Source organism: Cajanus cajan, chromosome 2 (genome assembly GCF_000230855.2).
Source record: "Cajanus cajan strain Asha chromosome 2, NIPB_CcT2T_4, whole genome shotgun sequence".
In the NCBI taxonomy this organism is placed as follows: Eukaryota; Viridiplantae; Streptophyta; class Magnoliopsida; order Fabales; family Fabaceae; genus Cajanus; species Cajanus cajan.
This window is the reverse complement of record NC_138518.1, coordinates 55,694,768-55,721,116: the sequence shown is the minus strand read 5'-3', so window position 1 is coordinate 55,721,116 and position 26,349 is coordinate 55,694,768. Positions and strand designations below refer to the sequence as shown.

The 26,349-nt window shown below is 28.8% G+C and overlaps 1 protein-coding gene, 1 long non-coding RNA gene and 3 other non-coding genes across 5 annotated transcripts; all 5 read left to right on the top strand.

Annotated features, from left to right (window-relative positions):
- The first annotated feature begins 1,353 nt into the window (after positions 1-1,353).
- On the top strand, positions 1,354-4,282 carry LOC109805303 (septum-promoting GTP-binding protein 1). Its single transcript, XM_020367336.3, has 6 exons — positions 1,354-1,818; positions 2,176-2,296; positions 2,403-2,499; positions 2,611-2,650; positions 3,198-3,281; positions 3,673-4,282. The coding sequence occupies exons 1-6, from the start codon at positions 1,429-1,431 to the stop codon at positions 3,835-3,837; spliced, it is 897 nt and encodes a 298-aa protein (XP_020222925.1). The 5' UTR covers positions 1,354-1,428; the 3' UTR covers positions 3,838-4,282.
- Positions 4,283-7,248: 2,966 nt separating this feature from the next.
- On the top strand, positions 7,249-13,010 carry LOC145954377 (uncharacterized). Its single transcript, XR_014431582.1, has 2 exons — positions 7,249-8,504; positions 8,781-13,010. It is a non-coding gene; the product is annotated as an uncharacterized LOC145954377 (long non-coding RNA).
- LOC114916317 (U1 spliceosomal RNA) lies at positions 8,008-8,168 on the top strand. Its single transcript, XR_003804723.1, has one exon. It is a non-coding gene; the product is annotated as a U1 spliceosomal RNA (small nuclear RNA).
- Positions 9,292-9,451, top strand: LOC114916321 (U1 spliceosomal RNA). The gene has a single exon (XR_003804727.2). It is a non-coding gene; the product is annotated as a U1 spliceosomal RNA (small nuclear RNA).
- On the top strand, positions 12,850-13,010 carry LOC114916330 (U1 spliceosomal RNA). The gene has a single exon (XR_003804735.1). It is a non-coding gene; the product is annotated as a U1 spliceosomal RNA (small nuclear RNA).
- Positions 13,011-26,349: the final 13,339 nt, after the last annotated feature.

Genomic DNA, 26,349 nt, shown 5'->3' with positions numbered 1-26,349 from the left:
TTTCCCATTGATAAGCATCGTATGTTGATTTCATGAGGATTCAAACACAATAAAAGAAGCAGCAGCACACTTTCCAGATCCAGGGGATAAATTCCTTGTTATCATAAACATGTACTCTTTTTTCCTTTTCTTAATTATTTTTTACTTTCTTTTTTATATCTTAAAAGCAGATCACAAACAAGATGTTTAGCAGGATGTCGACAAAGACACGTTAAACATATATAAATAAATAGGTTTAATGATGATACTTTCACAATATAAAACAGTTTTACACATTAACAAATCATAATTTATTATAAATAAATAACGTTTTAACTTTTACAATAATTATCTAAAATATCATGCAAATAATAGTTTTTAATCAATTCATTGTGTGAAAATTCTTTATGATGATAATGTATCATCCTTGAATCTTAAATATACATACCTTGATACATGATTTTAGAAAATTAACTCACGTAAATTTAGAACTACTAGCAATTATTTAATGACAAAGTTGGAGTATTATGCAAAAAAATATTTAAAATTTTCTGTCATTATAATTTTTATTAATTAAAAAATCATATATAAATTTGCTAAAATGTCCCTATGATCACACCTCACTCTCTAGCCGGCACTTGGACCCTTTGGAGTCTTATGGAAATATTAGTCAACTGCCCCTTTGAAAGTGGCGTTTTCGTCTGTTTGTGGTCCTGTAATATTAGAAAATAGATTTTTTTAATAGATTGTTTGGTATTGAAAAATGTTATGTACTTTTATAATATTAAACTAAATGAATTAAATTCTGTAAAGTTAATTTAAAGAACAATTTGTAGTTGTAATAGTTAAGAATGAAAAGAAAAAATGGAAAATTAAACAGTCTTAAGTTATATGTAAACATCAAAATCTCACATGTATATATGCAATGCCTGGCTTCCTCTAAGTTTTTTTTTTTTTTTTAATATAGACTAATAAAAGTACACCAAATAACGGAGTGGCAAAACTTTTACTACAAAGCATTATAAGGAAATTTTCGGATTAAGGTGTTAAGAAGTTTGATCTATTTCATGTTAGTTCTCCGAATATTAAAAGAAAAAGCTACGACAAAAGCTTTATTCCCTTTAAGAGGTGTCAAAAAAAAAAAATTCAATTTATCACATACATATTCAACCAACTAACTCACTGTCTATATTTCTTTTTATCTATCTATCTATATATATTATCTATTTATATATATAGAGTTATATTCATTTATTTAAAAAAAAAATGCAAATATAAAATTTAAAAAAAAACTATTTTAAACATAGGATTAAAAAGCAAAACCAATGAAAAAAAGAAAAACATTTTAGCGAGTAGTTTATAAGGGGTAAGTTTAAGATATTGAATGCACGAGAATTTATGCGCGGTTGATGGGACCAATACGAAAGTAAAGGCAGAAGCAATGGAGTGATGAGCATTGAGAAAAGGCAAAGAAGAAGAAGAAGAAGAAGAAGCAAAGGGCAAGTGTTGATGGCGAAAATGATTGGGAAGAGCAGAAGAAGAACAGCTGAACTATGCCACACAATGGTCCATCAAGTCAACGTCCACTGCAATCTCTTCCACAGGCTCTCCTTTCTTGGCCGTTTCATTTGGGACAGAATCCTTCTTTGCTACCTTCCAAGCCCTTACCTCAGGCTGCCCCTCCCTGAACCTCCCTCCGCCCCGCCACCTCCGGCCACCGCCCACGGTGGCTGCCCCCCCATGCATGCCCACCCCATCATCACCCCCTCAGACTCTGATTTGGTTAACCTCAAGATCAGTTTGCTTGGTGATTGCCATATTGGAAAAACTAGCTTTGTGGTACTCTCACTTTTCATTCATCTAAAATGGCTGGCTATTGCCTTTTTTTTATTTATTTATTATTATTATATTTTTCAACATGAATCAATTTTTATTTTTATCATGTAGGGTTGTCTATTTCAACTTAAAAAAAAAAAAAAAAAAAAAAAAAACTTAGGATAGAAAAATATAAAGAGAAAATGGAATAAAAGTTTTGTACCCTAGTTTGTAAAAGTCTTGTTAGTTGTTAACCTTAATTTTATTTTACTAATAAACTAATTTTAGTATGGGAAGAAGTTTATTTCAAATTTTTTTAATTATTTCTTTAGAAAAGCTTATTCAAACATGTCTTTATAATATATGGAAACTTTTTTTCAGATCAAGTATGTAGGGGATGAGCAAGAAAAGATAAGCTTGCAGATGAAGGGGTTAAATTTGATGGACAAAACTTTATTTGTTCAAGGAGCTAGAATTTCTTTTAGTATATGGGATGTTGCAGGTGATTTTATTTGGTCTAACTTTCCCTTTCTGTACATGTCTATCTATTTTTTTATTTTTTATTTTTTATTTTTTGAGGGTGAATTATTCTGTGCTGGTGTATGTAGGTGACACAGGGTCTCTTCATCAGATACCAATGGCTTGTAAAGATGCAGTTGCAATTTTGATTATGTTTGATCTCACTAGTCGTAGTACATTAAATAGGTAGCTGTTAATTAGCTTCATGATCTGACTGTGTTCAGTTTCTGGGGAAACTTTGTGGTAACAAGTGCAAAGATATTTACATTTTTCTTTTACTTTGGGATGTTTTTGCAGTGTTGTTGGATGGTACAGGAAAGCAAGAAAGTGGAACCAGGTACCAAAGTTCAGTTTCACGTGGTGAATACTTTTGAAATTACTTGAATAAATTCATTGTGTGGTACAGATAATAAATACCTTCACTGATTAAAGTTATTTACGAATTCTTTTTACATGGAAAAGCTTTGAAATAATGCAAAAGGACAGGGCACATGCATTATTTTCATCAAGCTTTAATGACAATCATGATTTAGGACATATACGGGTGTCAAACTGTCAATTTCTCATTAACACCAAATAAAGAACGATATCTATTTATTGATAAAGATTGTGTAGTAATTGTTTCTTTTTCCATAATGGAAAAATCAATGTTTTTATAATATGCACTTAATAACATTAGTTTGTGTCATGCTGGGTTAGTACAAATATTCTAAAGTCTTAATCAAATTGGACATTATCTAATTTTGATTAATCATTAAATTGACGGTGGTTTTTGATTTAAAGATCCTTAGCATATTATTGACCTTTTCAAAATAATATATCATTTTATTTTATAAAACAAAAACCTTAGTTTTGCTTCTGATGTCCATGTTATGCACTTGCAGACTGCGATTCCCATTCTAATAGGAACCAAATTTGATGATTTTGTTAGACTTCCCCCGGATTTGCAATGGACAATTGTGACTCAGGTAAATAATTATTGCTTAATAGGAGATCTAGTGCATCCTTTTATTTTCTCTTGATCATTCATGCCAGTGACTGATTTGTTTGTTCTACACATTTTCTACCATAAATTGATCAATAACCCATTAACCCTTGATTGACGTGTGAAATTGAAGAATGGCTTCATTGACTTGGAGTCTTCTTTGGAATCTTGGCACTTGACATTTACCAAATTAGCTAGATTACTAGTGTTCAAACTTTCATTACTTTAAGGATAGCGATATTTGTAACAGTTGTTATTATAATATTGATTTTTAGATAAAAACAAAATGGTGTGTCTTACTTAAAATAAAGTGTTGCTTTCTATCTAAGGCATTGGCTTTGTTTGAAAATTTAACTTGGGAATGGTGCATACAGGCAAGGGCATATGCAAGGGCAATGAAAGCTACCCTCTTCTTCTCAAGTGCAACCCACAATATAAATGTAAACAAAATCTTCAAGTTTATCATGGCCAAGCTCTTTAACTTGCCATGGACAGTGGAAAGGAATCTGACACTAGGAGAGCCCATAATTGACTTCTGAAACTCTGAAATGTACTTTACATCTATTCATATGTAAATAGCAGGAAGAAAAAAAGAAAGAAAAAAAAAGATTTAGACATGGTTAGATAAACTTCTCAATAAGAAAAATAAAAATATTTTTTTATAAATTAAAATTAACTTATGTATCATCTAATTTATAAAAGATCTCTCTTATTAGTTTTTTTTAAAATCTTATTTATTACGAGTAACACATAAGTGGATTTTACTAATGATTCTTGTCTAACTTCTTATTATAGTAACTCACTTTCTATTTGGTGAGACTTGAAAATATTTTTTTCAATAACAAAGAATATTGTGTTATAAAATTTTCTTATGTATGATGCTTATTGCCACAAAGGCCTCAGTCTTATCCTTTAATGAAAGGAACAAAAGATGGGAAACAGATCATATTATGAACGGTTCTATTTTTGGACTCTCAAAGATTTAATTTTTTTTTTAATGTTAAGAAATTCAAATGCCATTGAATTGAAAGACACAAGACATCAGTGGTTGTTAATATAAGTGTTAATATAAATGATTTGACATTTGTGTTTTCTTTTTCAAAGTTGAGAATTCATCTCCAACTTGAGGACAAAGTCGTGATTGGATATACGACTTTAATCTCACAGGGATTAATTCAATGGAAAAGAGTTGCATCTTATCAAACCAAAAATAATTCAAAGACAAAGATTGATTTGTACGTGGTAGGAAAACATTTTAATTGTAAAACAATAACACTAATTTTTGTATAGGGAAAAGTTTTTCCCCAAACTAATTTGATTTTGCTATGATTTTCCATGATTTCATTAAATTTTTACGTACAATTAGGTGAATTATGGACTAAGGATGTTACAAGATTAGTATTGGCATAATAGGTACAATTCTAAATCGTATTAAAATTAAACAACTAAAGCAATGAGATTTTATTTCTTAAAATAATTGATAATGTATATGCATCTAAATATTAAAAATAACACGGGAAAGGTAAAATGCTTGTTGAACTATGTTCTAAGCATACTTTAATAGATTTTAGGCTTCCATCTTATATGGAGAATAATTCCAAATGTGTAAGTTTATATTGTCTTACTTGACCAACTGAAATGGATCATATTAGGGTGGAGAGAGAGACTCGTTGACAAAACAATAGCAAACACATAGGAAAGAAAAGAGAGAAACCTATTGTGCATTTTTGCATCCCCAAAAGGTAACATTTTTGCAACAAGAGATTTGGTAATCGTTGGATCGAGCTGAATTTTGGACAACAAATTTGTAAAATAAAATGTTATATGATTTTTAATTTTTTTTAAAAAGTTACAAATTTAACCCCTCATTTTAAATCACATTTAATCATGTAAATATAAATATTAAATATCCATAAAGATTCTATTCTTTTCTCTCTGAAACCATTAAGTGACCATTTCTAACAAGTATGACTCAAGATGTTTACCATATTGTATTCTAAACAAAGACCTAAAAGAGATAACTTTAAAATAACTTCCCATTTAGATCCACTCAATGAAATCTTTTAAATTTCTAAAATATTTTTTCTCTCCTCTAGTCTTTATACAACTTTCAACTTAAACACATGCATAACATGCATACACCATAACTTAATCTTTCAACTTATACAACATTCAACATCTCATCATTTAACTTTATAACATACGATAATTTAACATAAATCATCTTAACTCATCCATCTCATCATAATTCATCATCATATATCATCATCTTTCAACTAATATTGAACATTATAAAGAAACTTACATTAATAGATGAAGATCATATAAAATTGGCTAACTTAACCCACCTTAGGATTTATTGTAAGTAACTACAACTTGCTTAGCGAAAGGAACCCTTTTTTCCCTATCTCGTTAGGCAAGCTCTAGCTTGGTAAGCAAGCTAAACTCCTTGTGGGTTCTCTTGTTGAGGGATAGATGTGAGCAAGACCCTTTGGGGGTCTTCTTGTTGAGCGACTACAACTTGTTGAGTGACCTAAGCTCCTTGTTGGTCTTCTCATTAGGCGAGCTCCCAAACACTACAACCACAACAACTTAAGCTTGATGGGTAGCAAAGGTGTCGTTCAACAAGCCTTCATCCAATTCATCACAAACTCTCTTTTTCGCTGAGTGACTCATGTTGTCACTAAGAAAAAATAGGTTTTTGGGTTTTTGCCTTCATTTTTTAAGACTCGTTTGACAAGCATTCCTCCTCATCAAGCGAGAATGTGTTACACCTCATTGGTGCTCACATTCCCCCAACTCATGTAGCCTCCACAATACATATCTACTTCCTAAAATCCAAACAAATGAAATTAAACATCACTTGCAACTCAAATCCAACCTTAAAATCAACATACAACAACATTACAACAAGAATCTCCCACTTTTGTGATTTGGTTCTACAACCCCAAACCACCATCTTCACCCTTAACCTTGAACAACACCAAGTTTCATACAATTGTTTCCAATGGGCTAAACAACTCATGAATCAACCTAAACAACTTACGAAGAATCAATCTACAAGTTTTTCTTACCTCAATTACTTCCAAAAATGAAGGAATCAAGGAGGAAAAAGGATGAACTGCAAGACTCTTAAGAGTCAACTTCTCTTTAAGATTTCATACTTGCTCCTTAGACTTGAATTTCAACTTCTACTACCTCAACTAAGCCTTGGGAGAAGTTAAGAAAGCTCTTGGTGGAATTATAATGAAAATCAAACTTCTCTAACTTCAAAGTTTATCTCTCTAATTTATATATAAATTTATAAGGAAACATGTTTGTTTCCATCAAACACGACCACATATTGGATAAGTTAATCAAAAATGTCCCTTTTTACCTTTTTTTATTAAAATTTTAATATATATATATATATATATTATAAATAGTGCAATTTAATATTACTACAAGTAATTTAAATATATATTAATGTATATCTCTAATTATTCTATACATGCATGGTTGGCATTCTCATAAACAATTTTGATTAAATGTTATTATTTATGTAAAATATATAATATAATATATTACAATTATAGTAAAATATAATTAAAAAGCTTTGTTGAATATGAATTAATAAAATAAACATTAAAATAGTTATCTATTAATAACATTAAAATAATATCATATTGAATATCTAAAATATCATAAATATCTTTAAAATAATAATAAAATATTGATTAATATTTATAAAAAAATTATATATATTATACTTTCAAACTAATGCAAAGTTAATAAAAATAACATTAATATTATTAGGTTTGATTAAAAAAAAGACGAGGAAGAAATAAAAGTGAAGCCCAGTGGGAAAAAAAAAATAATAAAAAGAAGCTGTGATGGAGAGAGACTTTTTTTTTTTTTTTTTTTTTTTTTTTTTTTTTTTTAATTAACCTGTCCAATACACAATCGTGCTAAATGGAGACAATCACGTTTCTTTTTTCTTGCTTACCTCGTTTTTTTAAGCCTATTTTAGGTTTTCACAATTTTCCAACATGGCATTTTGTTTTGATTTTCATTTAATACGTGTAATTCAATAATTGGTTATGTCTAAATACGAGTTTTTAGGTGCAAGCCTATACATCAATATCTCTGGAAAAGTAATTAAACTTTGAATTATGCATTATTAAAAAAGAAGGGTTAGAGGCTTATCTATTTTCATACCAATACTATCACTGTAATGTAATATAATAGCCATAGAAGAAACTTCAAACAGAATATAATTCTTCAAATGAAGCTCACATATAAAAGTTTTATCAGAAAGAGTTACAAATAAGAAATGATTGATATTTTGCAACGTACTTACTTGGATGAGACCAATAATACTTTTGTTTATATTTTTAAAGATAAAATAAATAAAATGATTAAAGTTAAATATGTATGAATAATTTTAAGTAATTATTTAAAGAATATAAAATGTTTAAAAAATAATTTATAGAAAAATAAAAATAACAGAAAATATAAACTAAATAAAATAGTATGAGAAGGAAAGAGTGTTTTGAAAGATAAAACAGCTAATTTAAAAATAATAAAGAGAATATTATCTCTTATACTCATTTTCCATGCGCAGTAAGTTGCAACTTGACTTGAGACCATAATGAATCCCACATCGGAAAGATTTGTCAGAGTAGCACAGAGAATGAGTTACAAATAAGAAATGATTGACACAAAGCAACATACTTACCTGGATGGGGTCAATGGATGATCACTAAGGTCCATGGCCTAGGGGAGTGACCTCCATTGCACTTAGGAGGGCTGCTTCTCTAAGGTCTGTCCAAGTGATAGAGTCTACATCATAATTTGTGGTAGTGGGGGCCTGCGTTCGCGCGGCCCCTTCCAGTTTAGTTTCAAGCCTTTTTTTAATGTTTAGTTTTTGTTTTCAGTTATTGTTATTTTAAAGTTCTTAATGATTCTTGTCTTGAACTTTTTAGTATTCATTAACCTGAAAAAGACAGCTTTGTAGAAACATAAGAATGTTTTTAGAATACCTCACTTCTTTAACTTTGATGTGACAAAAAATTTCTATAGATTGCTAGCTTTTTAATGTTTTGCTCATGTTTTAATTTTCATCTTCATGTTAGTTAGTCAAATTTACTAACTGTGTCTCTGCATATGATTCTTTACATGTTTTGAAGAACCAGTTAAATTCTGTCATCAAAAGATGGAAAAAGAGGTATGTATTAAAGGTTAAGTGTTTGGAAACAAATCGAAACAGTGAGGCAGGAAGGAAATGCATGTGAAAGGAGTGAATACTTAGATAAAAAATTAAACCTTGAAGACCAGGAGAAGGGAGGTTTGTAATATTAAGAAACTAGAAAATAAATAAAAAAATATTAAAGATATTTTTGGGAAAAAAGAGTATAATGAAGATGTATTATTAATATATAGAGATGTATATATCATCAACATTATTTAAACCCTACAAAGGGTTGAGTTTCTGGTTTTGCAGGACTGAAATCGAGACCAGGTGACCCAATAGGCTCCAACAATGATGATTTATGTTCTTCAATGACAGAATGTGTAAGAAGGCGTTATTCTTCCATGTAACATGTAACAGATCATTGAGACATGAGATTAGAAGTTACAAACCTATGAGGCCAAGTTTATAGTTAACTTCAATAAGGTTAATATGTTATCAATCATTAAACAATGTAGAAAATATTTGAAAAATATTGCTCTTGTTCTTTGATAGAAATGATCCTTCATATTCCAACATTAATTTAAAAAATATTCATAATTATTAATCATGCAGTAATTCAATAAAAATCTTGCCACAGCCTATCAGAGGAATAATAATGGAACAAAAGTCAAATCCTTTGTATTTTAGATGTAATTCCACTAATTATTTTCCCTTAGGGAGTAAGGCGCAACTTGAGACCAAATGAATCCCGCATTGAAAAAATTTGTCAGAATAGCATAGAGAATGAGTTACAAATAAGAAATGATCGATATCAAATAACATACTTACCTAGATGGGGTCAATGGGTGATCAATAAGGTCCATAACATAGGAGGGTGACATTCATTGCACTTAAGAGGGTTGCTTTCCTAAGGTCTACCCAAGTGGTAGAACCTACATCATAATTTGTGGTAGTGGGGCTTGCGTTCGCGCAGCCCCTTCTAGTTCAGTTTTAAATGTTTTAATTTTATCAATTTTGTAACAAGAAGAACTGACAGAAGGCAGGCATCCTAGAAAGATGGGCAGATAGATGTTTAATTTTGTTAGTAAATTGCTAACTGAACTCACTAATCTTGTCACTGCATATGGTTCTCTACATGTTCTGAAGAGAGTTAAAGAGTGATTTAACTCTCGTGTGTGGTAACATGTGAAATTAATGTAGCTTAGTTTGGTGGTGCTTTCTTTACTGCTTCTGCACAAATCTCAAGACAATTTTAAGAAATCTATTTAGTTCTCCGTCTTCTTATTTCCTCTTTGATGGGAGATGAATAAGAAGTTTGATTTTGGAAGCAATTGGCAAGTCTAATTGTCAGAAAATGTCTGTGGACTTCGAAATTAAATGACCCTAATATGCACGCTAACTCATGTGTGATAATTATTAATTACTAATTTGACAGAGAAACCAAGAAACCACAGATTCATGTAGTTGCTGCATAAGGAGAGGATGAGAGAGTTTGGCTGATGCAGAGGAATTTTAGATCATTTCTGAGGTCTTTAGACTAAATATATTATTCCTTTTATTTTTATATTTTCTTTATTTTTGAATGATATATATCTATCTTATATGCTTTGCTGCTTATCTTTAATAGATTTTAAGTAGCATTGTGATTACTTAGTAAACTAGCATTTAATACTAAACCAAGAATCATCTCCTACAACAATCAAGTACTTTAATGTTTTTTCACGGGTTAAGGTTGGAACAGCATTAGGAACGTTTTGTTGTACAGGTGTTAGATTGGAAGAACTACTAGGAATAGAGGAATCATCTATAGACGTAAAAGTTGTTGCAATTCACCTTGGTGGCCTTGTTAGTCATTCCTTAATAGTAGCCCATATTTGTTTTCTCCTCAGTAACTGCAGTCTTGCATATCTTTTTTATTGACAGTTTGAAGCATAATGTCTAAATCAGTTCCAGAAAAAAATTCAACAGAATTTATGTCATGACTTCTTGATTTTTCTTGTGACACGAATGTCAGTCACAGGAACAGTAGATGATTTATGTTCTATGATGGATTGTTAATGAAAGTGTTGTTCACCTAACAGATCATTGAGACATGCATCCAATGATGGTACAACATGAGATTGGACCGAATATTTTAGCTAGCTAGTTCATAATAAATGTCTCATTTTGTAGTTTCATGAACTGGAATTTGTCTCTTCACATAACAGGTCAAAATTATCATGGTCTTTGTCAAGGGAAGAGTGCTGCATCAACATGACCCCACAAATATTTTCCTTTTGCATATATCTGGAACTGGAATGTTCAAACTGAATGGTTTTTGCTATTAAGACGAACTAATATGATATCATATTTTTCTGCAGACATGCATCAAGGGAATCAAACCAAAAGTTGTGTGTTTGCCTCTTAAATAATTCTCATATAAGTACAAAATATTTTCAAACGAATCGCATATAATTTGTTATGATTTTCTGTCCACTAGCTAAACTTCCATATTTACATTTATTCCACATATTATCCTAGTGAAGAGAATAATAATTACAGATAAATGTATATATAATTTGCTTTTGCCATCAATTTCGTTGACACTGTCCATAGCCAGACCTGGGAATGCATATTGTCATTGCAACAAAAGTAATTGGTTCCTCCAATTACATTCCACACAGAATGTTTTTTTGTTATATTTCACAGGTAATGATTAAATTTCGTTCTCTTAATGATTACAGTTTTTGGCTACTATTGTTTGCAAAATAGAGCAGGTTTAACTTTAAGCCTCATTTTGAAGAAAATATTTTTATGCTGTTATTCCAAGCTTGATGTTTAACTCTTAGAAGTATATTTATTTATCAATACTACATTGTTTTTCTCAAGATTCTGCCTAGTGAGATCAATACAGTCAACGGTATTATGCTCTATCTAATATCAAAAGGTGTCAACATATTTGTTACATTAATCATAGCAAATATTATTATTCACTAGTCCTATACAACAAAGTCATTCATCAGTTCGCTTAGTTCAGATATTAACAAGAAATTGTAACTAAATAATTTAGAATCATGCAATTTTGAGATCATTTGCATAATTGACATCAGTCTTCAAAGCTCTCTGTTTAAATGAATCCCTCAACAAAAGCATTAAAGTGAAGTATATGAGTTTGAGAAACAGAGCTTTATTCTAAGAATATATTTAATATAGTGAAAAAAAAGATACTTCATGCCTCCATTAAAAAATAAAAATAGCAAATCTTTCATAATAGTTTGTGCAATTATTAAATATTGTGTTGTTATTGAAGATAAAATAAGAAAAAAGAGAAAAAAGGATCCTAAATAGATATAAAAGTATAAATATTATTATCAATTTGGGTTAGTGCGAGTGACGAGAGATTTATGTCGCTTAATCAAAGGGTCAGAATCCTAACTCTTCAAATGCAAAATACTCAAGTTGGGAAAAGATATTCACCTATTTAGTGTCTATCAAACCTTCATATTTTTTTGTTTCACTTTTAATCGTACAATTTTGCTCCTAAATAAGATATTTTTTAAAATTACTCATTCTATAATAAAGAATAAAAAATAAAAAAATCACTCATTCACTAATCTATATGGCTACTATTTTCAAATCTTAATTTTGTTTGCGATCTATTTTAATACTTAGAAATGATAAATATAAAGAGATCTTCTTTCTTTCTCTACAAGTATATATAAGAAAACTATTCGAACTTAGTAAAACTAAATAAAATAACAAAAATCACTCAATGTTCTGCACTTCTGCTGTGTCACTCTGTTTTTTATTAATAAATTAATCATATTATAATATATTAATAGCAGTAGTCATGGATAACTTGAAAATTAATATTAAGAAGATTGCAAACTATGAGGCCAAATTCACCTGCTAAATCCAAAAGATTGAAAAGGTAAAGTATCAATCTCAGTGGAAATGGCAAAATTGCAGTCAACATTGTTCACATTTGAACATGGAATGTAGCAACTAAAAAATCACCTGTCATTTGGTACCATGGGGTAATACATCTATTTTATACTTAATAATACAATCATTATATCAACTCACTCGATAAATAATGCGTGCAGAAAGTAAATATTTTTCTTTCTGTTGCATTTTCTACCGTATTAAGCCAATGTTGATATGTATGTACTGATCTTGTCCCTGAAAAATATTCAGTCAAAGCTATTACTTTTTACAACCAAATGGCAATGCCTTGTATTAAGTTTACCTCATTATCTGAGGCTGCTTCACACTCAAGATCCTGGAAGGTGACGCTGAAGATGCTACTTTATGTCACTGCATAAATCCCACATCGAGAAGTGAGTTGATGTAACAAGGAGGATGGACTATAAAAGTGAAATATATGACTCATTATAACATACTTACCTGGATGGGGTCAATGGGTGATCAAGAAGGCCCATGGCCTAGGGGAGTGACCTCCATTGCACTTAGGAGGGGTGCTTCTCTAAGGTCTGCCCAAGTGGCAGAGCCTACATCATAATTTGTGGCAGTGGGGGCCTGCGTTCGCGCGGCCCCTCCCAGTTCAGTTTTAAGCTTTTTATGGTTTTTTATTTCCAGTTCAGTTTTAAGCTTTTTATGGTTTTTTATTTCGCTGGGTGTTGTTGTGTTAAAGTTTCTATATATTCTAATGAAAACAGGTAGATAGTTGGTTATACAATAACAATTGTTTCTCATATTGTATTATGTATATACAAATTCTCAGTTATTAGAAATACAACAATGTTTCTCTTACTAAGTTTTCATATTTATGCTGTTAGTCAATAGCTAATGCATCTTAGTAACCTTGCCCTTGTTTTGCATAATCTTAACATAATTGATTATGTGAGTGTTTGAGTATTTCAGTCTCCAATAGGTGTGGAATGTTTTTCTCCCTTGCCTTTGTGTTGCATAGTTAAATCTTGTTTTTGAGAAATCTCATTTCTGAAACATGATTATAAATTTCTATGGGATTGTTAGCCTTTAATTATAATCTGAAACATGAAATATGACCATAAATTTTGTTCGTGTTTTAATTTTGTTACCTTATTGTGGTAATAAGTGAAATTGTTGTTTTTTTTCCCCTTTTATTACTAGTTAATTTTCTAGTCATTTAATGAGTCAAAATAGTTCTGCAATCTGGAGTTATGATAACAGGAATGTGAAGGCAACTTTCAATTTATTGTAAGTGATGCTTTAAGATGTGTTTGAATTGGCATTTAAATCGTGTAAACATCCGTTCAACTCAAAGCAACAACTTTGTTACTTCTCGATTCTTGCATCGAAAAGTGAAAAACTATGGTTACATTTACAAAAACACATACCCAAACACACTGTTACTCACTGTTTTTGTGAAGTCTCGTCTTCTTGATGTTAGTAGCCAAACATAAGATTTTATGTTCCAAAATTATTGTTTTAGAACAATTTTTTATGTTAAGACTTTTACTTTTTCAAAGCATACTTTTTTATGCTCTAAGATTTTCACTATTGAAGACAACGGATTAAGTTCATTCTACCAAAAGTTATTTTAGATCATTTGAGGTCTTTAATTTTTGTATCTTCTTTAATTTTGAATTGTATGAATTACACAGCTCATAGTACTATTTGGGTATCCTTTTAGATGACTTTAATTACTGCATATCTTACATAGATTTTAAGTAAGATGGTGGTTACCTAGTAAACTAGTATTAAATGCAGTCATACAGACATGGTTAGCATCGTGGTTCTGAACCAGATGAGGAACTGTTTAATTTGTATCATCAAAAATAAAAAAAGATACAGAAACATGTGTCAAGAATTTTAGTTGTCAAAGCAAGAATCATCTCCTAAAACAAAAGTTGTTAGCATTGTTAAAATCTGCATAGGTTTCTGTAATATTTTATTTCTGTTATTTTATTTAGTATTTAATTTGTCTCTTTTTGCTCTTATGAGTATATTTCATTATGTCCAAAAATTTCTGCATAAGATTTTGTCTCCCATATGGTATAGTTTTATGGGATATAACACTAACACACTGGATTAGGCTGAATATATACATATATTACACAAACTTTTGCTGGTCATCATATATAAATTCAACTGTTATTGTGGTAGCTGTTTTAGCAAAGTAATGAAACAGTAGCTTTATTGTCATGTGTAGAAATAGGCACTAGAGCAGGCTTGAATTAAATTTTACTTTTGGACTCGTTTAACCGTGGAAAATAATGTAGAAGAATTTGTCAAATTTATACCAGAAATAAGGTTAATAGATTATCATCAATAAAGAAAATGTTTGGAAAATGTTGTTCTTATTCTCACTAAAACAAAGTTTATTATTAATGACAATAAATTAATTGTTTCTATTTTATTATCTAATAAAAATATTAATGATTAATATATAATAGTTATTAAAAATATATTTATATTACATTAAAATTTATTCTTAGCAACAATTGAAAAAATTTAAGTCTCACATCGTCTAGAGATAAAATAATTAAAAATTATATAAGTGAATGATAATTTTCATCTTATAAGTTAGTTTTGTAGGGTTGAATTAAACTCGTAATTCACTATTTTAAATTAGTATCAGATTATCCACCATTACCAAACGCGTGCTAAATTTGAGGGTGTATTGGAAAAAAAATCTAAGTCACACATCAACTATTAATAAGACAATTAAAAAATATATAAGTAGAGAATAACTTTTATTTTACAAGTCCTACATCTCTTAGAAGATAAGACAATTAAAAAGTATATAAGCTAGAAATTATTTTTTTAAAGAAAAACTTGAGTCCCACATCGAAAATTAAAGAATATATATGAGATCAATCCTTATCTAGCAAAAAAATATTAAATATAAAAAAATACCACAAAAATTTATACATTTTACTCGACTATTATAAGGGTATATATTTTACCGATACTGCATATAATGGTTAATGTAAAAATATTAATAAAAAACGCCACAAAACTTTTAAATATAAAAAAAATATTACAAAAATTTATACATTTTACTCAACTATTATAAAGTATGTAAAAATATTAATAAAAGATGCCACACAAATTTTTAATATAAAAAAAATGTTACAAAAATTTATACATTTTACTCAACTATTATAAAGTATATGTTTTACTGACACGGTATATAATGGTTAATGTAAAAATATTAATAAAATATTTTACATTCATTTTAATTATTATTAAAAATAATATTAAATACATTTTATTGTAGTGGATGATCTTTCATATTCCAACATCAATACCATAGACTGCCAAAGGAAAAATAATGGGACAAAAGTCAAGTCCTTTGTATTTTTGATGTAATTCTACTAATTGCTTTTTATTTGGGCAGTCCAAGCTCAAGGTGAGACCACTTTATCACTGGACTTTAATCTGAAGAATCCCGCATCGAAAAGATTTGTTAGAATAGCAAAAAGAATGAGTTACAAAAAAAAAAAAATGATTGACACCTAATAACATGCTTACTTGGATGGGATCATAACATCCTTACCTAGATGAAATCAATGAATGATCAGTAAGGTCCATGATTTAGGACAATGACTTCTGGTTTAGGACAATAACTTCCATTGTACTTGGGAATGGTGTTATATTAAGGTTTATCTAAGTGGTGAGAACTACATCATAATTTGTGATAACTAAGGTCTATCTACGTGGTGAAACCAACATCATATGGATTTTAGTTTTAAAATTTATAATTAGAAATATAATTTAACTTTCAGTTTATTTATTTATTTTTATAACTTTCTTTTTTGTTGGTCAGCATTTTATGTATGATATTTATGTGAATTTTTTTTATATGAATTGACCTTTTTGTGTTTTGTTCTAAATTTAGTATTGTTATCTCCTACATTTATGGTAATTTTGATGTTGAAACAGTGTGTTATGTATGCATATTATTATTGATTTTATAAACTTATCCAAACAACAGTGTGTTATGTATGCATATTATTATTGATTTTATAGACTTATCCAAACAACTTATGGTTTAAAACAATTATTTTTGTCTATATTTCCCAGTTCCTTAAAACGTGTCCAATCAAATATTGGATTAGGTAAAGTTCTCCATATGTTCTAACATTTTTATATAAGGTGGTTTATAATCGTTCATCAAACAATGAAAGTGAATATTAAGTTGGTGGGTTACTGAGTTTTCAGAAAATATTTGAAAATTGTTCTTATTTTCTGTGAAGATGAATCCTTCAGATTCCAACACTAACAAGGGATAATGGGACACTGATTTTTGGAAGCAAAATCCTCCTTGTTTATATTTGCAGATTGTTTTTCTGTCAGACAAAGCATGCAACTTTGAATTGAGACCAGTTGATTAAGCCTTCAAGCAGAAAGAACTTTGTTTAAATGAATGTGCGAGAAAAAGTTAGGTAGAGTTGTGTATAGAAATAAGACTAACAACAAAAGTGAAGTGAACGACATTAAGCATTATATTTACTTGAAGTGTTGATGACTTCTGTTTAACTATTGATTACTTTTAATTTTCGCTCAAAGCCGCATATAATGTCATGGTTATATAAATACTTTGAAATAATACTTAGTTACAACATCTAACTAAAATACATAGCAAAAATACCTTTGAAAACTTAAAACAGCTTGCTATAGTACAGTACCAGCTTAAATAAGGCCTATGTGGACAATGAAGAACCAACACCTTCAGGTAAAACCCTTGATCAGGTCACATACAAACTGTTAGCTGTTAAAAATGAAAACACATAAATAGAAAGAGAGGAGAACAAATGGAGCAAGATAGCCTGTGTTGTGGGGATGCAAAAGTGCAGTCACGTTTTTTGCATATAACATGTTACAATGACTTGGAAATTTGAAAGGTTACAAAGAAAAAATGCACACATAGTTGACTTAGTATCCAAATTAATCCTCGAAAAAGGTTTTGGTCATGATATCTGTAATGGCATAAAACTTCACCTTTATGTGTTTGATTATTTTATGTTGGATAGGTTTTTTTTTTTTTTTTTTTGCAATAAAAATAACATACTTAGTATCCACTCAAATGATATTAGGTTCATCTTGAATCTGTCCCAAAAATAGCTTGATTTGCAGGAGCTCCAGCTAAAATATATTTAGTTTCAACTCAGGATTGGGCCAGAACATCTTGGTTCTTTGAATTCCAAGAAAAAAGCATTGTCAAATGAGAACATGTATCTAAAGGTGCTCTTAGAATCATCTATACTTCTTGCTCCATCACTTTGCATATCCTGAACCTCTCCACTTTCATATTTTAAGAAATACAAATCATAATCAACTGTAACTCTTATATTCTTCAAAACTCAAAATTCTTTTTGATGCACAAAAGTGAACTTAACTAAGAGAATGAATATTTTGAAAGCAAACTTGCAACAAACATTATGTTTGGTCTTGTTGCTGAAATATACAAGGTACTTCTAATTATACTCTTATAAATAGAAACATCTACTTTATTATCACCATCATTCTTTAATAATTTTTCGTTCATAACCAATAGTGTAGCATTAGACTTACATTTTTTCATGTGAAACTTCTTTAATATTTTCAAAGCATATTTTCTTTATGATATGAATATTCCATCATCTTGTTGAGAAATCTCCATTCCAAGAGAGTAATTCATTTTAGCCATGTTAGTTATTTCAAATTTTTTCTCCATGTCCATCTTAAATTGGTTTGAGGAATTTGAGTCATTTTCTATAACCAATAAATCATCAACATACAAAGACATGAGTTGCACTTTATTATTTAACTTCTTCACATATATGTAAGGTGACTTCATTTTCACTTCGTTTAAATCCTTTTTGTAGAAGATATAGCCATTAATTCTATTATGCCATGCCCTTGGTGCTTATTTTAAGTCAGAGAGTTTTATGAAGCTTGTACACTTTATATATGTGAACAAATTATCGTAACTTCATAAGGGACTTTATATTTTAAAATTGATAAGCAATAACTATTTTATATTTTGGTATCCTATACATATATTTGTTATATAAATATCCAAGTATTGTTTGCATGAGAATTTTAAGTTAGATGACCTTTATAATTTTTTTTTGCGTAGAGTTTGTGTTATTATGCTAAGTTTAGTAAAATTGGAGGGTCGTTCCAAGTATTTTTGGATGCCATTGTTACTTGTTATTGCAAGAAAGCTACCACTTCAATATCTATTTGGCTTAGTAGAAGCTATTGGTACTAAATGTCAAAATATGTAGAAGAAAAATTGATGCATATTCATTGAAATCTTACGGCTACATATGTAGTATGTGTTTGAATTATAGTTAGAAAGTTAAGTTGAATTGAACTTAACTTTTCAAATCAACTTTCAAATAAAATCAACTCATCATTTTTAACTTTTGTTTCAATTGAGATTTGCTTGTATTTTCACAGAAAGAGAAATTTTTTTACCAAACATATAAGCACTGCATTCGAGGCCAATTAACTGAGATTACAAGTTTCAAATATGTATCCAAACATAACCATAACGGTTCAAAGTAACAATTGTTGCTTAAATCAAGAAGATAAAACAACTAACATACCGGATAACTTGAAAAAGATTCCTAAAAATGTGGCCTAATGCAACAAATCTCAAATAAATAGGACTTGCTCAAAACAGAAAAAATACTAAATAAAATTTAACATTGTATTTACGATATAAATATATAAAAAATAAAAAGACATTGGAGTCATGGGACAAAGTAGTGTAAATTTGGCTACTTTAATGAGCATTTGGCTACTTACAACATGTTTGATAAAGTAGTGTAAATTTGACTATTTTAATAATCATTTGGCTACTTACAACATGCTTGATTTTACATTTAGTTTCTAAACAGGCTTTCATGCGTTCCAATATTCTAAATTACAAAACAACTATACTAATGAATTGGAAAAAATTCAACATTTTTGCGAAACACACACTTGATTAACTGATTCAAATAGTAGGTTTGAATTTTTGCACTTCTCAAAAATTTGTCATTTTGTATTTAGCTTCACCTTAGGGTGCAGGGATTCTTTAAGTCAAATTTACAGCATATACACAGACATATGACAGTTAGACTTTTTTTCTGACCAAACAATGCAAATTTGTCACAGACCTATTCTGTACCTTGCAATGAAATGTGAGAACACTTTTTCTGTGCCTTCCAAAATAATATTAACAAAATCTTGCCGAATTCTATTAGCCTTAACTATTTGAAAGTAATTTTTGTGAAATAAAATATTAAAATGGCATTAAAAAAATAAAGATATGGAGACAGTAGGCATAATTTTGGGGACTTCAAATATAAAACTAATGCCATTAAAATTAAAATCAAATATGTGAAGAATCTTTCACGAATGAAAATTTTGTTACATACATAACGTTTAGAAAAATTTATGACAATGCATGAAAATATGTGCCACCCATGACGTAGATTGCTCCTGCACGTGGATGCATCACTTTTTGAATTTTAAAAAATATGAACGTTGCGAGGAGGTTATTTAAACACAGCAATGTCATTTTGTTTGCACATTGAATGTTTCAGTTCGATCGTATTGAGTGTCGATTTTTGTAGCAACAACTTGTGGTTGTGTTGTGCCACTGGAATTTGAGTTGATTGTTCGAGGAAGAGGTAAGTTGGTATAATATTTGTGTCACTGTATTTTATTTTATTGTTTTTGCTGTAACTTAAAGTAATTTTAAGTTTAGTTATATAGTTTCTATATTTTTTATGATATAACTATTTGTATAGTGTAAGTATTTGTTCATTTTGTTTTTAGTCTTCTTCGTTTCCTTAATATATGTGTAGATTATGTTTATGTATAGTTTTATTTTTTTTTAGTTCTATTTAGTTCCGTTATTATATATACTTGCACAATATAATATTTTTAGTTAAGTTTCTTTAATTTATTTTATATATGTATGCCTCATTTATTTACTTTTTTAATTTTATTTACTTTCATTCATTTAGTTTAGTACATATGTATAATTTAACTTTTTTCTTCTTCTATGTTTCGGCCTTTTATAACATTAGGAAATTTAGTTTATTTTAAGTTAGTAACTTTAGACCTATTAAGCAAAAAAAAGAAGAAGATGAATATTTAGTGATATAGGTGTATTGAAAATATATATTATGTATAAAATAATCTGTTATATTAATAGTTTAATTGAACAATGTGAATAGATATTTGCAAAACTAATTTTATTATGTTCGTTTACCATGAGATTGTTTTTATTACGTATATTTAGTTTTAGGTAAGTTAGTAATTTTTTTTGTATCATATTTAGTTATATATTTTTTCATTAGTTTTTTTTATATTATTTTTATTACAAGTTCTTATGATATACTTAAATATGTTTTTGTTCTCTTAAATTTAAAGTAAATTTATATTTGATCTTTCAAATTCAAAGTTATTTATTTTAGTTTTTTAAATCACCAATAATATATTTAAAAATGACAAATATAAAGTCTTATATGAATTTAATGTGATACTTTTTTTAACAAGAAAACTAATAAACAAATTTTATGCGACAATATTTGACAGATTCATTAACAAATTTTGAGTATGAAGATTAAAATAAAATTTTAAAAAATTTCAGCGACTAAAAAGATTAATTTTAAATTTAAGAAACTAAAAATATATTTAAAATTTTTGCAAAACTAATTAATCTTATTATGTTGGCTTGATTTGAGGTTTTTTTTGGTGTTTGTTTTAAATTAATTATGGAAATGTCAATAGTTTATTTTGTTTTTTTTATAAGAATTATATGATTTTTTTGTGGTAATTATTATATGATGTTGGTATAATAAAAGTCTCAATTATTTGTATATAAAGTATTCTTTAATTATTCTGTATACTGAACGTGCAACGTTAATGTTATATATATATATATATATATATATATATATATATATATATATATATATATATATATATATATATATATATATAATATAATATAATAGAGGGAGGGGGGTTAACATGTTTATTATTTCTTATAATTTTTCTAATTTTATTTTTGATTCCTATAGTTTAAAATAAATTTTTTATTTTCTATACTTATAATTTTTAATCTTTTTTAGGTTTTACTAATAATTTTTTTTGTTATATTATATTTAATTTTGTGGATTATGATGTATCACTTAATGGATTGAGAAGAAAAAAAATAATTAAAAGCCTATATGATGTTGTGAAGGATCAATATTTACTAAAACTTAATATAATTTAAATAAATGATCAAATTATTAATGACTACGTAATATATTATATTAAGTGACAAATAAATTAAGTGATTCATGCATTAATTGAGATATCATGATCCAAAAATTCAAATACATTTTTTTAAAAATTTATGTGTAGATTAAAACATGCGCATGCATTACAATTCAGTGAGTGTTTGGATAATTTAATATTTGTACTTAATATAATCTGATTTAACTTGCATTTAGTTTGTTCAGTTAATTATTTCTCTTTGGTTATAGAGAATGTAGTGTAGATTAGATTATGTGCATGAATTGTAATTTATTGAGTGTTAGGATAATTTAATTATTTTTACTTAATTTAATATTATTTTATTTTGTTTAAATAATGAATATTTTTAACACGGGTTTGTAGAATTAATTTTTTTATTATTATTAAGTTTTAGAGAAAATATATGGAGAATAGAATATGCATGACTTGTTTTTTAATATTTCTTTTTTTATTATCTAAATAACCCAACCCCTATTATTTATCTAATTAACCTATTTTTCCGGCTTCAAACTAATTTCTCACTTGTTTCCTCCCTCCCTTTCTCAACTAGTCTTTTTTTTATTCTTTTTTTTTTCTTTCCATTTTTTTTGTTTGTTGTTTTTCAAAAATTTTAAAATTAATTTAATTTAATTTAAAAATCAGAATTTGAATATTATTTTTAATATTTAAAATTTAAATTTTATATATTTAATAATATTATTATAATTTAATTTTAAAATTTTTTTAATATTTAAATTTTATGTTAAAAATATAGATAATTTAAAAAATTATTTTAATAAATAGAATTACTTATAAAAATTATTTTAATTTAATTTAAAATTCAAAATTAAAATTAAAATTAAAATAATAATATATTTTTAATATTTTAAATTTATTTTAAAAAATAAAGATAATTTAATATTTTAATTTAATAAATCATTTGTTATATTTTAAATATGCAAAATTTATTTTATTTTTTATTTGGGTTTAATAATTATAGATAATTAATTAGAAATGAAAAAATAAAAGTATTTTAAATTAAATTTAATTAATTTATATAAAAGTTTTAAGATATATAACGAGAAACATTCATATTATATATTAAACTTTATATTATAAATCAATGAATATTAGTATGAAAGTAATTTATTTTTTCAATTTTAGGGTCTTTTAAAAGGTATCAGGAACATTTTTAAGACTTGAAAGTGGTATTGTTGAATTGATTGACATAAAAACTAAAGGAAATAGTTGTGCGAAGGAAAAAAAATAACTTATTAGAGACATAATAAAAGGTCACGAAGTGATTCAATGGATATACTTTGCTAATGTGAATAGAATAGTTAATAATACTTTCATTGCCGGTTCCTTATTGGGTTTCAACGACCAATGGTTCAAGTTGGTCCGGATCATGTTCTATTTGAGCATTATCCATAGTAGGATTCGACGAAGCACTTCCACCAACCTCAAAGAGAAAAGAGGAAATGAAGAAAAATTTATACTTTGCATGTAAATCATATGTGGTGTATGTATGTATGGGACCTCTTGTTGATGGTGGGTGTACATGAAATGTTCATGCTGCATATGAATTGGTGGATTCATTGAATAAGACTAGGGATATTGTTCCACATTATAAGGTGGGTGTGGTTATCTCCAACCCATTGGGTATGTGATGATGTTGAATAATGTTGTTGAAATCCTATAGTTGTTGGGAGTTGTGTTTAAGTGGATGCACCAGATGTAGAATATTGGCTAGAAAGAAATAATTTAGAATTTGCAAAAAACCATTGCAAATACTCAGTAGTGTGTTGGAGAGGCCATTGAAGTGGTTGGCCAAAAGGAATATGTTAGTGTTTGTCTTTCCATATGGAAATCCAATCTGCACGTTGTTCAGCCTAGTTGGTGTTGTTATGTCCTCTCATGTCTATTTCATGCATTTTGTCAAGATTATGTGCTTCATTAGGAATCGGTTGTCACAAGTTAAATTGCAATTGGACTTTGTCATTTTGATGCTAGACTACAACTGCAAATGAAGTTAAAACAGTGCAAGAAGTCCATATTCTAGAATCCTTGTAAGTACATCTTAGCAATGTGGACTCAAATCCCCTATATGGCATCCACTCAAATTGAAACAAGAAAAAGGTTTAGGCTATAAATTAATTGAATAAAAGAGAGTATGTTTGAGACAAGTTGACATTGTAGTACCTCGTTATGATTCATGTTGTCATATCTTAATCTGTAGCCAAGTAAATTTCCATGGGACGTGCTTGTAGCCCTCTTCCTGTCCATCTAAAAAAATTGTATATTGATTAAAATTTAGCTAGAATGTACTTGTTCAATGTATTAAAGTGGTATATACGTTAATTCACACCTCAATGCAAGTGGATATGTAATTTCTCGTTCGAATCTTGGTTGGATGAAGGACATGCGATACCAAGCCCAAGATTGTAGTAGCAAAGAACATCTACTCATTTTCTTTGATGATAGATAAATCGCCCTACACATTTCCCTGTACAAATGTGCTAAACAAGCAGAATCCTAACTAAATCGTCTTGTACATTCTAAGTCAACCAACAATGGTAAATACATTAAGTGAAGTCTGTTACCTAATTTGTTTGACATAATTGCACAACCAATCAACCTTAAAATATATGCCCTACAATGTTGGTGCAATTGTTGTTCAGTAGGTTCATCTGGTAGTGCAATTAAATGATCTCTTAACCATTTTAGTTTTATTATTGACCCAATTAGAGCTTCCCCTTTTGGAGGTACTAAGCCTAACAACTCATAATACAATTATTTTCAGTTAAAAAAGTAGGTCGGTGACTGCTTTGCCATCGACCTTCAAACCTAGTTATAGTGCAATATCTTCCAAACTAAATCGGAAGATGTTGCACTACAACTAGGTTTGAAGGTCAATGACAAAGCAGTCATTAGACCTACTTTCTTTGACTGGGAAAAATTGTGTTATGTGTTGTTAGGCTTAGTACCTCTAAAAGGGAAAACTTTAATTGGGTCAACAATAAAACTAAAAAGGTTAAGAGATCATATGATTGCATTAAAAGATGAACTTACTGAATAACAATTGCACCAACATTGTAGGGCATATATATTTTAAGATTAATTGGTGGTGTAATTATGCTAGACAAATCAGGTAACAAACTTCACTTAATGCATTTACCATTGTTGATTGACTTAGAACGTGCATGATGATATAGTTGGGGTTCTGCTTGTTTAACACATTTGTACAGGGAAATGTGTAGGATGATTTATTCATCATCAAGGAAAATGGGTGGATGTTCTTTACTACTGCAATCTTAGGTTTGGTATCGCATGCCCTTCATCCAACCAAGAGTCAAATGGAAAATTACATATCCCCTTACATTGAGGTATAAATTAACTTATATACCATTTTAATACATCGAACAAGTACATTCTAGCTAACTTTTAATCAATATACAACTTTTTAGATGGACAAGAAGAGGGCTAAGATTTATAGGCACGCCCCATGGAGATTTACTTGGCTATAAATTAAGATATGACAACATGAATCATAACGAGGTAATATAATGTCAACTTGTCTCAAACATACTCTCTTTTATTCAATTAATTGATAGCCTAAACATTTTTCTTTTTTCAGTTTGAGTGGATGCCATATATGGGATTTGAGTCCACATTGCCAAGACGTGCTTACAAGGATTCCAGAATATGGACTTCTTGCACCGTTTTAACTTCATTTGCAGTTATAGTATAACATCAAAGTGATAGAGTCCAATTGTAATTTGGCTTGTGGTAACTGATTCTCAATGAAGCACATAATCTTGACAAAATGCATGAAATAGACATGAGAGGACATAGCAACACCAACTAGGCTGAACAACATGCAGATTGGATTTCCATATGGAAAGACAAACACAAACATATTCCTTTTGGCCAACCACTTCAATGGCCTCTCCAAGACACTACTGAGTATTTGCAATGGTTTTGTGCAAATTCTAAATTATTTCTTTCTAGCCAATATTCTACATTTAGCACATCTACTTCAAGGACACAACTCCTAACAACTATAGGATTTCAACAACATTATCCAACACCATCACATACCCAATGGGTTCGAGATAACCACCCACCTTATAATGTGGAACAATATCCCTAGTCTTATTCAATGAATCTACCAATTCATATGCAGCATGAACATTTCATGTACACCCCACCATTAACAAGAGGTCCCATGAGGACTTCATGAGCAATCTATTTGGCGTTGACATACATACACCATAAAATGTATATGATTACATGCAAAGTATGAATTTTCCTTCTTCTCCTTTCTCTTTGAGGTTGGTGGAAGTGCTTCGCCGAATCCTACTACGGATAATGCTTAAATAGAACATGATCCGGACCAACTTGAACCAGAACAACCATGCATTGGTTGTTGAAACTTAACAAGGAACCGACAATCTCCAAGATGTGGACAATCTCCAAGATGTGGAATTGGTATACATAAACATCATTAACCTATATTGTTGTTATGTAATTTGGTGGACTGTGATTGTGTTATTCTTCTTATTTATTTATCTTATCATTTGATCTCCTATTTTGTTGGCACAATTATTTCAAAACTGTTCATCTCAATGAAAATATTGTCAACTATTATATTCATACCAACAAAGTATATCAATTGACT